We start from the raw sequence: 12,848 nt of genomic DNA, 5'->3' as shown, positions 1-12,848 counted from the left end.
GCCGCGTAGGACGGATACTTTCATTTTTGATATATTTAGTCTGAGATAGCTTTTGCCTCCCAAAAAAATCGACTTGTCTGTCTCCTTATCCAAACCATCCACCTCTCACTCTCAGAATCCTCAAAGAAACACACTTCCAAACCTCCATAAAATCCGAACACCACACTTAACTGAACTGATTTGCTGTCTTCTCATGGCTCTGCTTCGCCTTCCCCACCAATCTTCTCTCGTCTCTCCCCAACCTAAACTGATTTCTCAGTCCAACTTTAACTCAATAAAAAACGTCTCTTCAACCTGTGTACCCCCTCCATTTTCTCCTCTTACTAATACCCTTCCCTTGATAGCTAAAAGATTTAGCGGTAATTTCGTCCTCCATTTTTCTGCCACCACCCAAGACCCAGCTCTACAACTAAACGAAGAAGAACAACAAGAAGAAGAGTTCTCGAAAACTAGATTGATTGCCCAGAACGTGCCTTGGACTTGTACCACGGAAGACATTCGTTCTTTGTTCGAAAAATACGGCACAGTCGTAGATGTTGAGGTTTTTGCCAACATTTTTTTTTTCATTTAGGATTCTCTTTGATTTATGAATTGAATCTTTTCTTTTTATTAAATTTAGGTTTTGGTTTCTGGTTGATAACTTGATATATTAATGTTGGTATGTTGTTTGTTCTCTTGTGTTGGGTTTAGCTTTCTATGCATAACAAGACCAGAAATAGGGGTTTGGCATTTGTATCTATGGCTTCGCCTGAAGAGGCACTTGCGGCTCTCAACAATCTCGAATCATATGTAAGGAAGGATATTGCCTTTGATTATTTCTGGGAGTGTTTCTTCTTTTAAGTGTTTCTTTTGAATTGCTAGTTTTGGCTTTGACTTTTGAGATGTCATGAAACTCAAGAACTAGAAAGTGCAATATAATTTCCTAGTATTAACACAGGTTTTTCTTACTTGTGCATGAATTTTGCTAATAAATGCCTGAATTTACTCATTAAGATTACTATTTAAGAACTCATTTTTATTCATGCCTTGAGAATCATGTGAAAGTGATGATTTCAATACATTGAATTACCGTGTTTCCTTAAATACTAATGTAACAACTGCTTGTAAGGCACTTATTAGCAAAACCTTTTATGGATTCACTGTGTACCTTAGTTTATTTTCCCTGACTAAGAGTAATGACTGAGAGTACACTTAGGCATGAATTTCAAGTGATTTTTGTTTACTATTATCTTAGTTATATTTTTAGATTATTGACAAATTTTTTGCATCTACTTTTAACTGAAAATTTCTCATCTGTTTATGACTACTGAGTAGGAATTTGAGGGTCGTACTTTAAGGCTCAATTATGCTAAACCTAAGAAGAAGAGACCTTCTCCACCTGAGAAGCCGAAGCCGGTGCCAGCATTTAACTTGTTTGTGGCAAATCTTTCATATGAAGCAAGAGCTAAACATCTTAAAGAGCTTTTCAGTTCTGAGGGTGCTAATGTTGTTTCTGCTGAAGTTATATTTAACGATAATCCAAGAAAGTCATCCGGGTATGGCTTTGTCTCATTCAAATCCAAGAAAGAGGCTGATGCAGTGATGTCTGCTTTCCAAGGGAAGGTAGTTCATGATTTAACAAATTTTTTAGATTATTTGAATTGGTTGGGCAATGTTGATAGGTATTTGCATTTAGTTTTTTAATCAAGAAACTAAGAAGTTATTCCTCTGTAGATGTTTATGGGAAGACCAGTTCGGGTGGCACGTAGTAGACAATTTGTGAAAGTTCAATCAGATGACAGTTCACAGCCTGATGATAAATCAAATGAGCTGAACTCTGATTTGGAGCAAGCAGACACTGAGGAAAGTTAAATTGATTATGTACAGAGCAATGGGATTGCGTCATTTGTATGTAAGGTTCTTAAAAAAGGGGATATAGCTGTACATCAGTACGTGAATGTTTCAGTCCTTTGAGCTCTGTGTTAATTTTTGGGGGGTCCTTTGAGCTCTGTTCATGCAAAACAAGTACTAGTTGGGGGATTGGCTCTTTTATAGGCTCAATCAATCTTCCTTTCTATTCTCATATAACAACTGCTGTTACATAGATTCACCGTGAGCCTGTTTAGGCCTTGTTAAGATAATCTTAGGATTTAACAATGGATTCAAAAATGCAGTGAAATTAAGAGCAAGGACTACATGGGCCTTCTAAGAAATCTTTCCACTGTTGTGCTTTATGTACTTTGGGTTAAAAAAGTGCGGGCAACGCCGTATCTTTGTGTTCATATTGCAAAGGAAGCCCCGCCTGTCAAGGCCGATATCACTCCTAACAGATTGCAAGTTTAGGATTCATGTCAAGGCACAAGGCTTAAATTATGTAAGTACACTGTTAACCGTGAATATATCTGCATCAGTGACAAGAGAATGGTGTCCAAAACTAGTTTTGTCTATCACATATTTCAGGCAATTAAATCTGTGTTCCTCATTTATTTTGCTTTCTAGTCAGCAGTATTGAGTCAAAGGCGTCTAGAAACCCAATAGATCTTTAAGTTCGGAATCATTCCAAACTCCAAAGAGCCTGGCAGTCTCCTTGTAATGTCTGTTGCTTTGAACACACCAGACTTCAGTTCAAGTCTCCTTAAGGACTGGATGTTGACCTTGACCATTTTGGTCTTCCTTCGGTTTTGAACTTTGAAACGTCTGTGAAAGAGATATATGTTTACGTTGGAATGACGACCCAGCTGCTCTTTAACATCATGGACCTGCCACTAGATGACCTTAGCTTATTGCTAGGTAGCAGCAAATTCTAGCGAGGAGGAATTCAGCTATGCGTTTTTCGTGGCTACTTATGGAAAGATGGTAGGGGCAAGTTAGAAAAGATGCTTGGTCTTCCAGATTTCCACACTCAGGTTTGATTAATATAAGGTGCATTCTGCTGTTGATGTCTCTTTGTCTTGGGCTTTCTTTTAGTTTCGATTTGTTCATTCCTTTTTTGCTCTCTGTTACGCACTATAGTTTGCTTCAGATTCTCTCCGGAAAAGAAAATTTTTCAATGCAAAGAATTCCTGAAAATCGTCCCTGCTTATTTCAGAAAGGGTTTCTTGTGGAAAAGAAGTTATGCAAAAGCATCCTGGCAGAGTAAAACAGAAGTATCCAAAAATCATCCCCAAACATTTGCAAAAGTTGAAGATGATGCCCTTAGGTAGCAAGAAGAGGAAAACAGAAATGTTCCTCTGTTTTCTGCAAGTTCAACTGTAGAGGAAATTTGCATTGGAATCCTTTTTTCTCACTGTGAAGCCAATCCCAAAATTCCAAGCAAAAGAGCTTTAGTTTAATCCCTTCATTTGCTGTGACACAATACATTACATGCTTGTAACATTTTGGACTTTGGTAGTAAAGAGAAATCAAAACTATTTTGGGTAATGGAAATTTCCATTCCAAGAGGAATATAGTCAAAGAGGAAATGCGATTGATTTTGAAAGTCCACCAAATTATTCTGTATACACGTATACCTGGCTTTTTTTTTTTTTAATTTCCGTTTTGTTTTCCTCATGGCATTCAGCTTCTAAATTCTGGTCAATATTGTCAATCTATTTTGGACTGCAGGGACACACAGTTACCTAACCAGGAATATGCTAAATGTGGCTTCTAGACCTTGTTAAAATGTTTATTAGGTTTGAAAAAGACTTCCATTCAATATCGATTTCACAGTTACCTCATCCACTCTTCACTTCACTTCACTCTTTCTTTCTTTTTTTGTTCTGTTTCAATTCATGACTTGCAATTTGTTTGTTTTAATGAATTAAAATGATGTGTAACGGTACACAAGTCATTATTACATCATTGTTACATCATTATTACTTGTTAGCATGCCTTCTTTGCTGGCGGTGGTTGGCCGCCTTGATGAGGCTGAGGTCCCATAACGCATAAAAGGGGGAAGACAACAAGATTGCACCCAGTCCCAGGGTGAAGAGCAAAAGCATGTTTAGCTAATGAAAAAGGTTGGGACGTGGGCGGATAAGGTTTCACAAAAGGGTGCGGTTGATAAAAGGGGTTGATAATTCACATAACCCGACCCAGGGTAGCTCGATTCGGATCTTAAGGACGGTTGGCCGAAACCAACTGGACCGCAACACGCTCCATCAACCAACCAAACCTACCTCCTTAGTTTTAGTTACACTTAAGACACGAACTATTCGGCTTTTGGGTGATCCTGGCATGTGGTGGTGGCTGCACCTTAACTTTGGGTAAATAAGGGAACCGGACCGTCCTTTTCTGTCATCACCTCAGTTAAATCACACTCATGAAGACTTTTAGTCTCAGGTTAGGTGGGAGGTTTGGATCATATAATCTGGACAATGCATCGTTCTCCTCAAACCTTTTTCTTTTGGACAAAATCAAAGGAAACACTCGTAAGCAAAGGAACCTTTTACCAATGTCGTAAATATGAAAATTAAGTACTCAATATTCAATTTCGATTAACACTTGTTCAATTTTTTATTTCAAAATTTAATTTAGATTACAATGTGATTTTTGGAATTCTATCCATTCAAAGAAAATCTATTTAATTTATAAATAAATAAAATAAAAAATCATTATATTTTAATTAAAATAAAATCATAAGTTGAATACTGAAAGAAAATGTTTGATAAATATTATATTTTAAAACAAATAATTAACAATGAAAGGGACTCTCTATGCATTCCTTAAGTAAGAGCTCAAAGGCTATTGTCCCTTCTTTACACTTCCTTCCCCTTCCTTGCTTATTTCATTTTCTTGCTCAATTCATGTGTCAATTCAACTGGTAAAAAAGCAGAGTTGCAACAATTTTTCACCCCCAACATTGTTACATAATGCAATCAATTCCTCATTCTTATAACTTTCGCAAGCCAACAGATTAATGCATTTAAAATTCTTTCCTGTGTTTTTCCACAAGCTAAATGCCCATGACAATTCCAGCTTCTTGTTAGTTGAAAGTCCAAGGTATGATATCATCCTTTCGCATGCAATGGGAAACTGCCCTTTGGGGGGTTTGTTGGATGCGAGGGTTAGTCCCCTTAATATCGATCACAATTTAATTTATTTATTTATTGAGTAGGCTTCAAGCATGTTACCTGTTCCACCCTGTTTGCATAACACAGCTCTCCTTTTCCATTATGGTGATTATGACCTTCTTCATCTGCTTGACAGGAACCTCTCGCACAACGCAAATGGTGGCAACACTACATGATGACAACAACGAACCTGTTTACAAGAATGAGAAGAAAACAAGAACTTTCCTGCTTTTCTTCATCCACAATCCATCATTAGAAGAGATAAAGGCACCGTTTATATGGAATCCATAATTGATTTCTTTTGAACTGGCTTTGTAGCAAAACATCATAACCACCACTGCGATAACCCTACATAACAAACATTATTTAAGTGGAGGCAATAAAAGTGAGAGATGGGAGTAGGGAGTAGGGACTAGGGACCCACTTCCCTTTTCATTAGGTATAGGATCTGCCCCCCAAGTCACACTTTTGGAATGAATTCCTTTCACAAATGTTGGTTTTGTATGGAATTAATAAGTGGTCCGAACTTTACTCCTTCCATCCCCTTTCATGGAATTATAAAAAGCAACTCCCATCTCAGAAATTGTTTATCAGAAAAAGCTCCTCCTGTTCTTTTATCTCTCTGCTTAGACACCGTTACTCTGTCTAGTTTTTCCACAAAATGGCAAGCTCAAGTGTCGGAGTGGCCTGTCTTGTGCTAGTCTTGTGCATGGTTGTGCCCAGCTTGGCCACGGATTTCACTGTTGGCGACACCTCTGGCTGGTCAACTGGTGTTGATTATGGCACATGGACTCAAGGCAAGACCTTCAAAGTTGGCGATAGCCTTGGTGAGTTCTTAAATTTCCCCTTCCTTAAAGTTCCAGTCGCAACCAAAACAGAGAAGAAAAATCCCGATCCCTAACATAATCATCAAATGAAGCTACGGATTGAACTAGTTCACAGCTTCGAATTATACTTCACTTTTGATCAACATCTTTAGACGCATGAACATACACTGTATTAATTATCTACATCTTTCATATCCATGTGCTTCTAGTCAAAAAATATTTGATTCATTCCATCAACTAACATTTTGAAATTTTGTTTCCTAGTGTTCAATTACCCAACTAGTCATACTGTGGATGAAGTAAGTAAAAGTGACTACAGTACATGCACCGTGGGCAATGCAATCACAACAGACAACACCGGAGCCACCACCATTACTCTCAAGACTGCCGGAACTCATTACTTCATTTGTGGTGTGATCGGCCATTGCGGCAATGGCATGAAGCTTGCAGTCACCGTGGAGTCAGGCTCATCCACAGCAGCTCCCAAGTCACCATCTTCTTCTTCCTCACCGCCTTCCAGTGATAAACCATCAACCACCACACCATCTACAACAACAACAACTACAACAACTAAAGTACCGGATTCCTCCTCTTCATGGAGTCTCTCCCCATTTGTTGCTTTTGTGACAACTTGGGTTGCAATATTTGTGATGGTCATTTCATAAGCTTTTGCCAAGAGTGTCCGCCTTGGTCAGGATAGAGGCAGTGCCGATCTCCTCCTCTGTTTCTTCATTTTATCTTGCTTGTACTGAGGATCATTGCTTATCTTTATGATTGAGCAGGTTACTTTTCATGGCATAATTAGGTATATGTAAGTTATTATTCATTGTTGTACCATGTTCTATGTGGACATATTGATTGAACTTTTCAATAGTCCCGTTCAAGGCCCTTTGACGACACCAGCAAATCAGAGCATAATGAATTTGTGATTAATGGTAACTTAAAAATTTGCCAAAAGAAAACAGAGGAAGAACAGGACAAATGTAGAAGGTAACACCAAAAGGTTGGTCTATGATGCATACAGGATGATGTCTTTGAGAGGAGTAGTTTCCTATATTGGTAGGATGATCAAGGAGTCCGAATCAAGACAGGGGGATAGCCCTCTCCCTTTCCATAATCCCTATAATCCACCATGAACTTGAAATCTGATCAAAATACTGATACAACAACTAAAGAAAAGCAACTACTCTATTGACAATCATGATTAGTTTGAATAATTTGTTCCAACATTTTTGGACTTTTATACTAATATTTTTAGCTGTTTAATACACCCAGCAAGGCTAAAATATTATTTGGATGATTAACAGAACAGGAAGTCAATTCAAATCAATTGGTAATTCTTCTGTAATTTTGCCAATTATATGACGTACTGTAACGCTTTGCATTGCAGGATGGACACATCGGAGGGTTTGGTTTTGAAATGACCCTTGCAACGCTCGAGTTCCAAAAGTTATAAGAAAATTTGGGCTTAGTTTGACCCGTCAAATTCTAATAAGGCCCATTTTCCGTTTCCTTGTTGACCCTAATCTGCCTACTTAAAAGTAATAAAAGGACTGCCTACGCACATTTAAAAGTATTTATGTAGTTTCTCTATATACTGACACACATTAAATGTAGGCGTTTTTTTTTTCTTTGACCTTTCATGCATAATTAAGGTCTTTCGAACTGGCTTTCCCAAAAAAAAAACCCAAAAAAAAAAACGAGAGAGAGAGAGGATAGGCCATCATCCTTTGAATTCTCTCCCCCAAAGCCATTCCTCACAAAACAATAGGCTTTGTAAGGCAATAAGTGGAGCCGAGTTTAGCTTTTCCACAGTTTCACCACCACTCACTAATCTTATATAAACAGCTCCCTTTCAGAAATTTTTATCACAGAAAGCTGATTTTTACTTTTTACCTTCTGTGTTTTTATTCTGTCCTGGTTTTGTTACAAAATGGCAAGCTCAGGGTCAGGGGTGGCAATGGCTTGTCTTGTGCTAGCCATGTCGTGCATGGTCGTGCCGAGCCGGCAGGTAGTTTTCACCGTTGGTGAGTCCACTGGCTGGATTCCTGGTGTTGATTATAATGCATGGGCTAAAGGCAAGAACTTTACAGTCGGTGATAGCCTTTGTGAGTGTTCAATTCCCATAACATTATTATATATGTCACTAAATTTTTTATTTTGTTTTCCTCCCTTCACCCACTTATAAAACAATTAACAAAAGATATCACTGTCTTTTCTCGCCATCACTCTCTCTTTCTTCTTAAAAAAAAAAACCTATAACCCAATTCTATATTATTTACTGATTATTTAGACTTTATGACAGAATTAAATTTCATCGAAGATTATCATTATAATTTATTATTTTAAATAGTTATACTTTTTATGCATTGCCATATGTTATTTTGTTATTTTTAAGACTATAAATTGAAATTTTTTTATATTTGATGATATTTGTACAATTATTTTAAATTATAAAATTTTCTTATTTTATTTTGTTTCCATTTTTCAATTTTTTTCTTTTCTTTGATAAAAAAAATCCTTAAAAATTCTAAACCTCAAAATCGATGTATAACATAGATTAACGTATTGATGTACTTATTAAACCGTCCAGCTTCAAACTTATTATGAAATAAATGTGTTTTATATTTAATATATTATTAGTATATATATTCTCTATTTTATATATATATATATTGCTGGCTAATAAGAAATTGTCATCTTATTATTAATTAAATGGTAAAACTTAAAATTTTAAAAACAGTTGAAAATAAATATCTTTTCAATTTTTAACCAAATCAACATATATTTTTTCAATTCCATTTTACTTCCCTCAATTCAAGGGAGAAATTCTAATTGGACTTTCTGTCTCCTAGCCATTCTAGACTCCTCCTTGTCTACATCCCAATGTCTCCTTCTATGTGCTTGCTTCATTTTACCCGAAGCCTACTTATCTAGATGTTACATATTAATGCATTTGGATTAAAATATTCAGGATCCATATTGAACTAATTGCATGCTGATCGAAATTTGTTTCCTAGTGTTCAATTATCCTAGTGCCCATACTGTGGATGAAGTGTTTGAAAATGACTACAACACATGCACTGCGGGCAACGCAATCTCCACAGACAACAGTGGCTCTACCAGAATTCGTCTCCTTACTGCTGGCCCTCATTACTTCATGTGTGGTGTGGTAGGCCACTGTGGGCAAGGCATGAAGCTTGCTGTCAACGTTGCGGCGAAATCAACCCCACTGCCATCTGGGATACCGTCGACTCCCGCCACCCTTGCTGCTTCCTCCCCGTCTGCTAGTAATTCAAGCACACACCTTTGACCTCCATATATAGCTAACCTACCTGAATTCTCCTCTTAGGGCCAGGGGCTCTCTGATTTCGATGTGTGGCCCTTTCTGATAACATGCCTTGTTTGTGTTGCTTATTTTACAAAGCTTTGGCAAGGGTGCCTACCCTAATCAGGGATAGACCTATATATAGCAACCGTGCCCATCTTCTTTGCATTCTTTGTTTGTATTGTCTTTGATGTACAGCACTGTGGGGACAAACTGAAAATCCCAGTAACCCCGTTAACAATCCCCTTGAGCTCAAGTCCCATAATTCTGGTATTCAAAAACAGATAGACTTTCTTTCCTTAATCTTTATAATCAAGATTGAAGATGAAATGACCAAAAGATTATGGTTAAAAACTTCATGACATCGTTATCCGGTCCTTTTAAAAAATTAATCAAAATACACAATATTCATATTTATAATCTTTTTAAAATTTATTACATATCTAATGTGAAATTGAAACATTTTATCTACTTTTGAAACACTTAATCTAATATTTTCCCTCACTCGATCTTTTGAGATTCTCATCATCCTCAATTACCTTACATGTCTTTTTTTAAAAGTGCTTGATGTAGATTAAATTTAAATTGAGTCTATTTTTATATCACTTTATTACGGATACATTATATTTTTTTCAAAAAACTAACTTAATAGTTTGTTATTTTTGCTGTTATATCTACCAAAAAAAGAAAAAACCTAAGCTTAAGAGACTATTGAGTAGGCGTCAGAACAGGAGGCCCCCATTCAAATTAAATTGGTGACTCTTCTATGATTGTGCTAATACTAGAATTGCAAGACAGTGTTGTATTCAGAGGCAGTGATCTCACAATATGCCCATGACCCTATAGAGCAGAGCAATTTCTCCTTTCACAATTTTCTTTTCAGATTCATTCAGCCTGTCTGCCTGCATGTCTAGCAGCAATGATAAGGAAAATTGTCTAGGCAGGCCAAGCTTGTAATTATGCTGTAAATGCAAAATCCTATTACTGAGAGGCAAAGTTCTAGACTTGTATATTTGTACATGAACAGATTGATACATAACTTATGGCTTTAATTATACTCATCAGTTACATAAACACAAAATCTTCCAATTAATGACAACTCATTAGATTAAACTTGAACCCTTTTCAAATTCTAAATGCTTTTCGTCCCCAAAAGTTATAATACTCTTAACTCACTCTTGGGCCAATCTGGCAGCACGAGTTCCTTGTCTTGGATTTTTGAGTTGTCCACATGATGATCGACATTCAATTGTGAGAGAGTCGGCTCGGTTTCCAGAACATTCTCCAATTTCCTAGAACTTTATTTTTCCATCCTCAAAACTTTTTTGCCTTTGCCTTCGTCTTTGCCTTTACCCACTTTTGCCTTACATTGTGTGGGGTCTCGCAATTTACACTAGTATACATATATCTTCCAGTCTTACATTGTCTTTCTCAAAAGTGAAAAAGTTGGCTTGTGTATTTTCAACCATCCATACAGGCATCTTTAGATTAATGTAGATGGTGAATTGTTGACTGATTATCATCACCTCTACTATTTGTCTTTTCTTTCTCTCAATGTGTCATTTGTAAACATAAATTTGATTCAAATGTCCTTATGCATCTCCATAATTTGCATGATATTATGAATTATATCATTATTTTGGTGTCCTTGGGGTTACATAAGAATGAATAATAAGTCAAAAATCCATCATTACAAACATGGAACATGCTCATATGTGGTACAGCATGTGTACATGTTGTTAAAGATGACTCTGCACATGGAGTCTGCAACATGTTGTCCACTAATACCAGCTGTGACCACGTGACACTTGTTTTTCCTCAGCCACCCCCGAAGCTAACATCGAAACCCCCCTCCCAATAAATAAAAAAAAACGCGAGGGAAAAAATACAACACTATTCTCGGTCTTTCCAGCTGTCCCTCGACATCTTAACACATAAACTATCATCACATAAAGACAAGACACCGCTCCACTCTCCACGTCTCTGACGCCCACTTTCTTTCTCACTCGCATGTTTGACGTTCGACGATCACGACACTGGACTCTTGCTCGCTCCCACTTATTATCACTCACACACGCCTTTAAATTTCTTGATTCTTCATTAAAGACTCTTAAACTTCCGGATTTAGATAGTTAAGCATGAATTAGAACAACTGAGGAGTGAACATCGCATTGAACTGAAGTAAACAGAGATACATAAATATAAAATAATGACAATAATATAATAACAACCGAGAGTAAGCAATCGAATCTCAACCGTCAAAATAACAACAGGCTATCGAGATATAAAATCATCACCACCGTCAAAATATAAATAAAAATCAACAAAAAAAAGAAATAAACTACTGAGATTCCTACGAAAAATAAGAATTTAACAATGGCCTAAAATAAAATCATCAATCCAAGTCCTCTCCAAAGTCAGATCTACATCAACAAAGCAGCAGCTGCCAAAGCGACTGTAACAACAGATCCGGCGACGGTGACTCTATTCAAAGCGGCGGCACTTGTTGGAGAAGTTGGAGTCGAAGCGGGTGGCTGACTGATGGAGTTTGTGGGAGAGGAAGCTGTAGTTGGAGCACCCGCAGGAGCCGTGGGAGGGGCTGGAGGAGAGCTGGTAGGAGAGGAAGTTGGAGAAGATTCAGGGACCGAAGATGGAGGAGTGGAAGTTGACGGTGGAGAAGCGGTTGGGGAAGCGGTGGGAGCCTTGGTTGGAGAGGTTTTGGGAGCTGGAGTTGGGGAGGAAGAGGGTGGTGACTTGGTTGGTGCAGAGCTGGGAGCTTGGCCGAGAGCGCAGCTGGCTATGAGAGCTAAGAGAACGAAGCAAGCAAAAGATTTGGCCATTGTAATTTTAAAGGAGATAACCTGAACAGAAATCAAATAGGCTGAGAGCAGAGGAGAAGGAGCGGCAGTACGTTAAAGAGAGACAAGAGAGGAAGGGAGATATATATAGAGGGTTCAGGGTTGGGAGCCTTGGGGGAGTTTTTGACTGACAAATTTTTTGCTTCCTTCTATGCCTTCTTAGAGTTTGGAGTTTTCTGATATTTTCTGCTCAGATCCTATAGTTGATGCTCAGTTTCACTTTAGTCCAGAAGTGATTTTTACTAACTAGACTACTATTTTTGTTTGAGTAGTTTACATCGGTTGTTCTTTTGCCGTTATGTGTCCTTAATGCAATGCCAAAAAATACAAGGGGTGATTTCACAATATATAAAAAGTCTAGGGAAACAAGTGAAATCAATCTCCAAGAACAGAGACTTTGTTTGTACTTTACAAGGTAAAAGCCAAACGCATCGGTGACATACACGTGTCCCATTCTGATCCCAATCAGAGAATCCCAACCGTTTAACTTCTCCTTCTGACAACTCCAACACGCGTTGGTTTCAAGCATTCTAGATGAACGGCGTGTGATCGTTGGTGCAAACTTTTCCTTAAAATTTCTTTTTCGGTTTCGGCAAAAATAAAAAATAAAAAACCAGAAAATTCTCTTTGATCAAAGCAATTCCTAATTTAATTATGAACAAAAATTCTGCTTACCGTTATGATTGGCACGTTGTTGGTCCAATATTTTATTCATAGGGACTATCGTTTTCAAATATAGAAAAAACAATTAGAAAAATTTTAGCTTAATGTGTATAAAATTAAAACAAAGGAAAAAAATGATTTT

General features: G+C 37.4%; 4 protein-coding genes across 4 annotated transcripts; 3 read left to right on the top strand and 1 right to left on the bottom strand.

Annotated features, from left to right (window-relative positions):
• Positions 1–55: 55 nt before the first annotated feature.
• Positions 56–2,174, top strand: LOC110416679 (RNA-binding (RRM/RBD/RNP motifs) family protein). Its single transcript, XM_021428721.1, has 4 exons — positions 56–541; positions 691–789; positions 1,315–1,602; positions 1,714–2,174. The coding sequence occupies exons 1-4, from the start codon at positions 194–196 to the stop codon at positions 1,849–1,851; spliced, it is 873 nt and encodes a 290-aa protein (XP_021284396.1). The 5' UTR covers positions 56–193; the 3' UTR covers positions 1,852–2,174.
• Positions 2,175–5,561: 3,387 nt separating this feature from the next.
• On the top strand, positions 5,562–6,728 carry LOC110416808 (blue copper protein-like). The gene is made up of 2 exons (XM_021428904.2): positions 5,562–5,857; positions 6,122–6,728. Exons 1-2 carry the CDS (start codon positions 5,692–5,694, stop codon positions 6,520–6,522), a joined length of 567 nt encoding a protein of 188 aa, XP_021284579.1. The 5' UTR covers positions 5,562–5,691; the 3' UTR covers positions 6,523–6,728.
• An 829-nt stretch (positions 6,729–7,557) lies between these two features.
• Positions 7,558–9,344, top strand: LOC110417170 (blue copper protein-like). The gene is made up of 2 exons (XM_021429401.1): positions 7,558–7,965; positions 8,878–9,344. The coding sequence occupies exons 1-2, from the start codon at positions 7,791–7,793 to the stop codon at positions 9,168–9,170; spliced, it is 468 nt and encodes a 155-aa protein (XP_021285076.1). The 5' UTR covers positions 7,558–7,790; the 3' UTR covers positions 9,171–9,344.
• Positions 9,345–11,356: 2,012 nt separating this feature from the next.
• On the bottom strand, positions 11,357–12,166 carry LOC110416799 (uncharacterized). Its single transcript, XM_021428890.2, has one exon. The coding sequence runs from the start codon at positions 12,023–12,025 to the stop codon at positions 11,609–11,611; it is 417 nt and encodes a 138-aa protein (XP_021284565.1). The 5' UTR covers positions 12,026–12,166; the 3' UTR covers positions 11,357–11,608.
• Between the last annotated feature and the right edge of the window lie 682 nt (positions 12,167–12,848).

This window comes from Theobroma umbraticum, unplaced genomic scaffold, assembly GCF_002168275.2.
Source record: "Theobroma umbraticum cultivar Fairchild unplaced genomic scaffold, ASM216827v3 scaffold_51.0, whole genome shotgun sequence".
In the NCBI taxonomy this organism is placed as follows: domain Eukaryota; kingdom Viridiplantae; phylum Streptophyta; class Magnoliopsida; order Malvales; family Malvaceae; genus Theobroma; species Theobroma umbraticum.
This window is presented reverse-complemented; position numbering and strand designations above follow the sequence as displayed.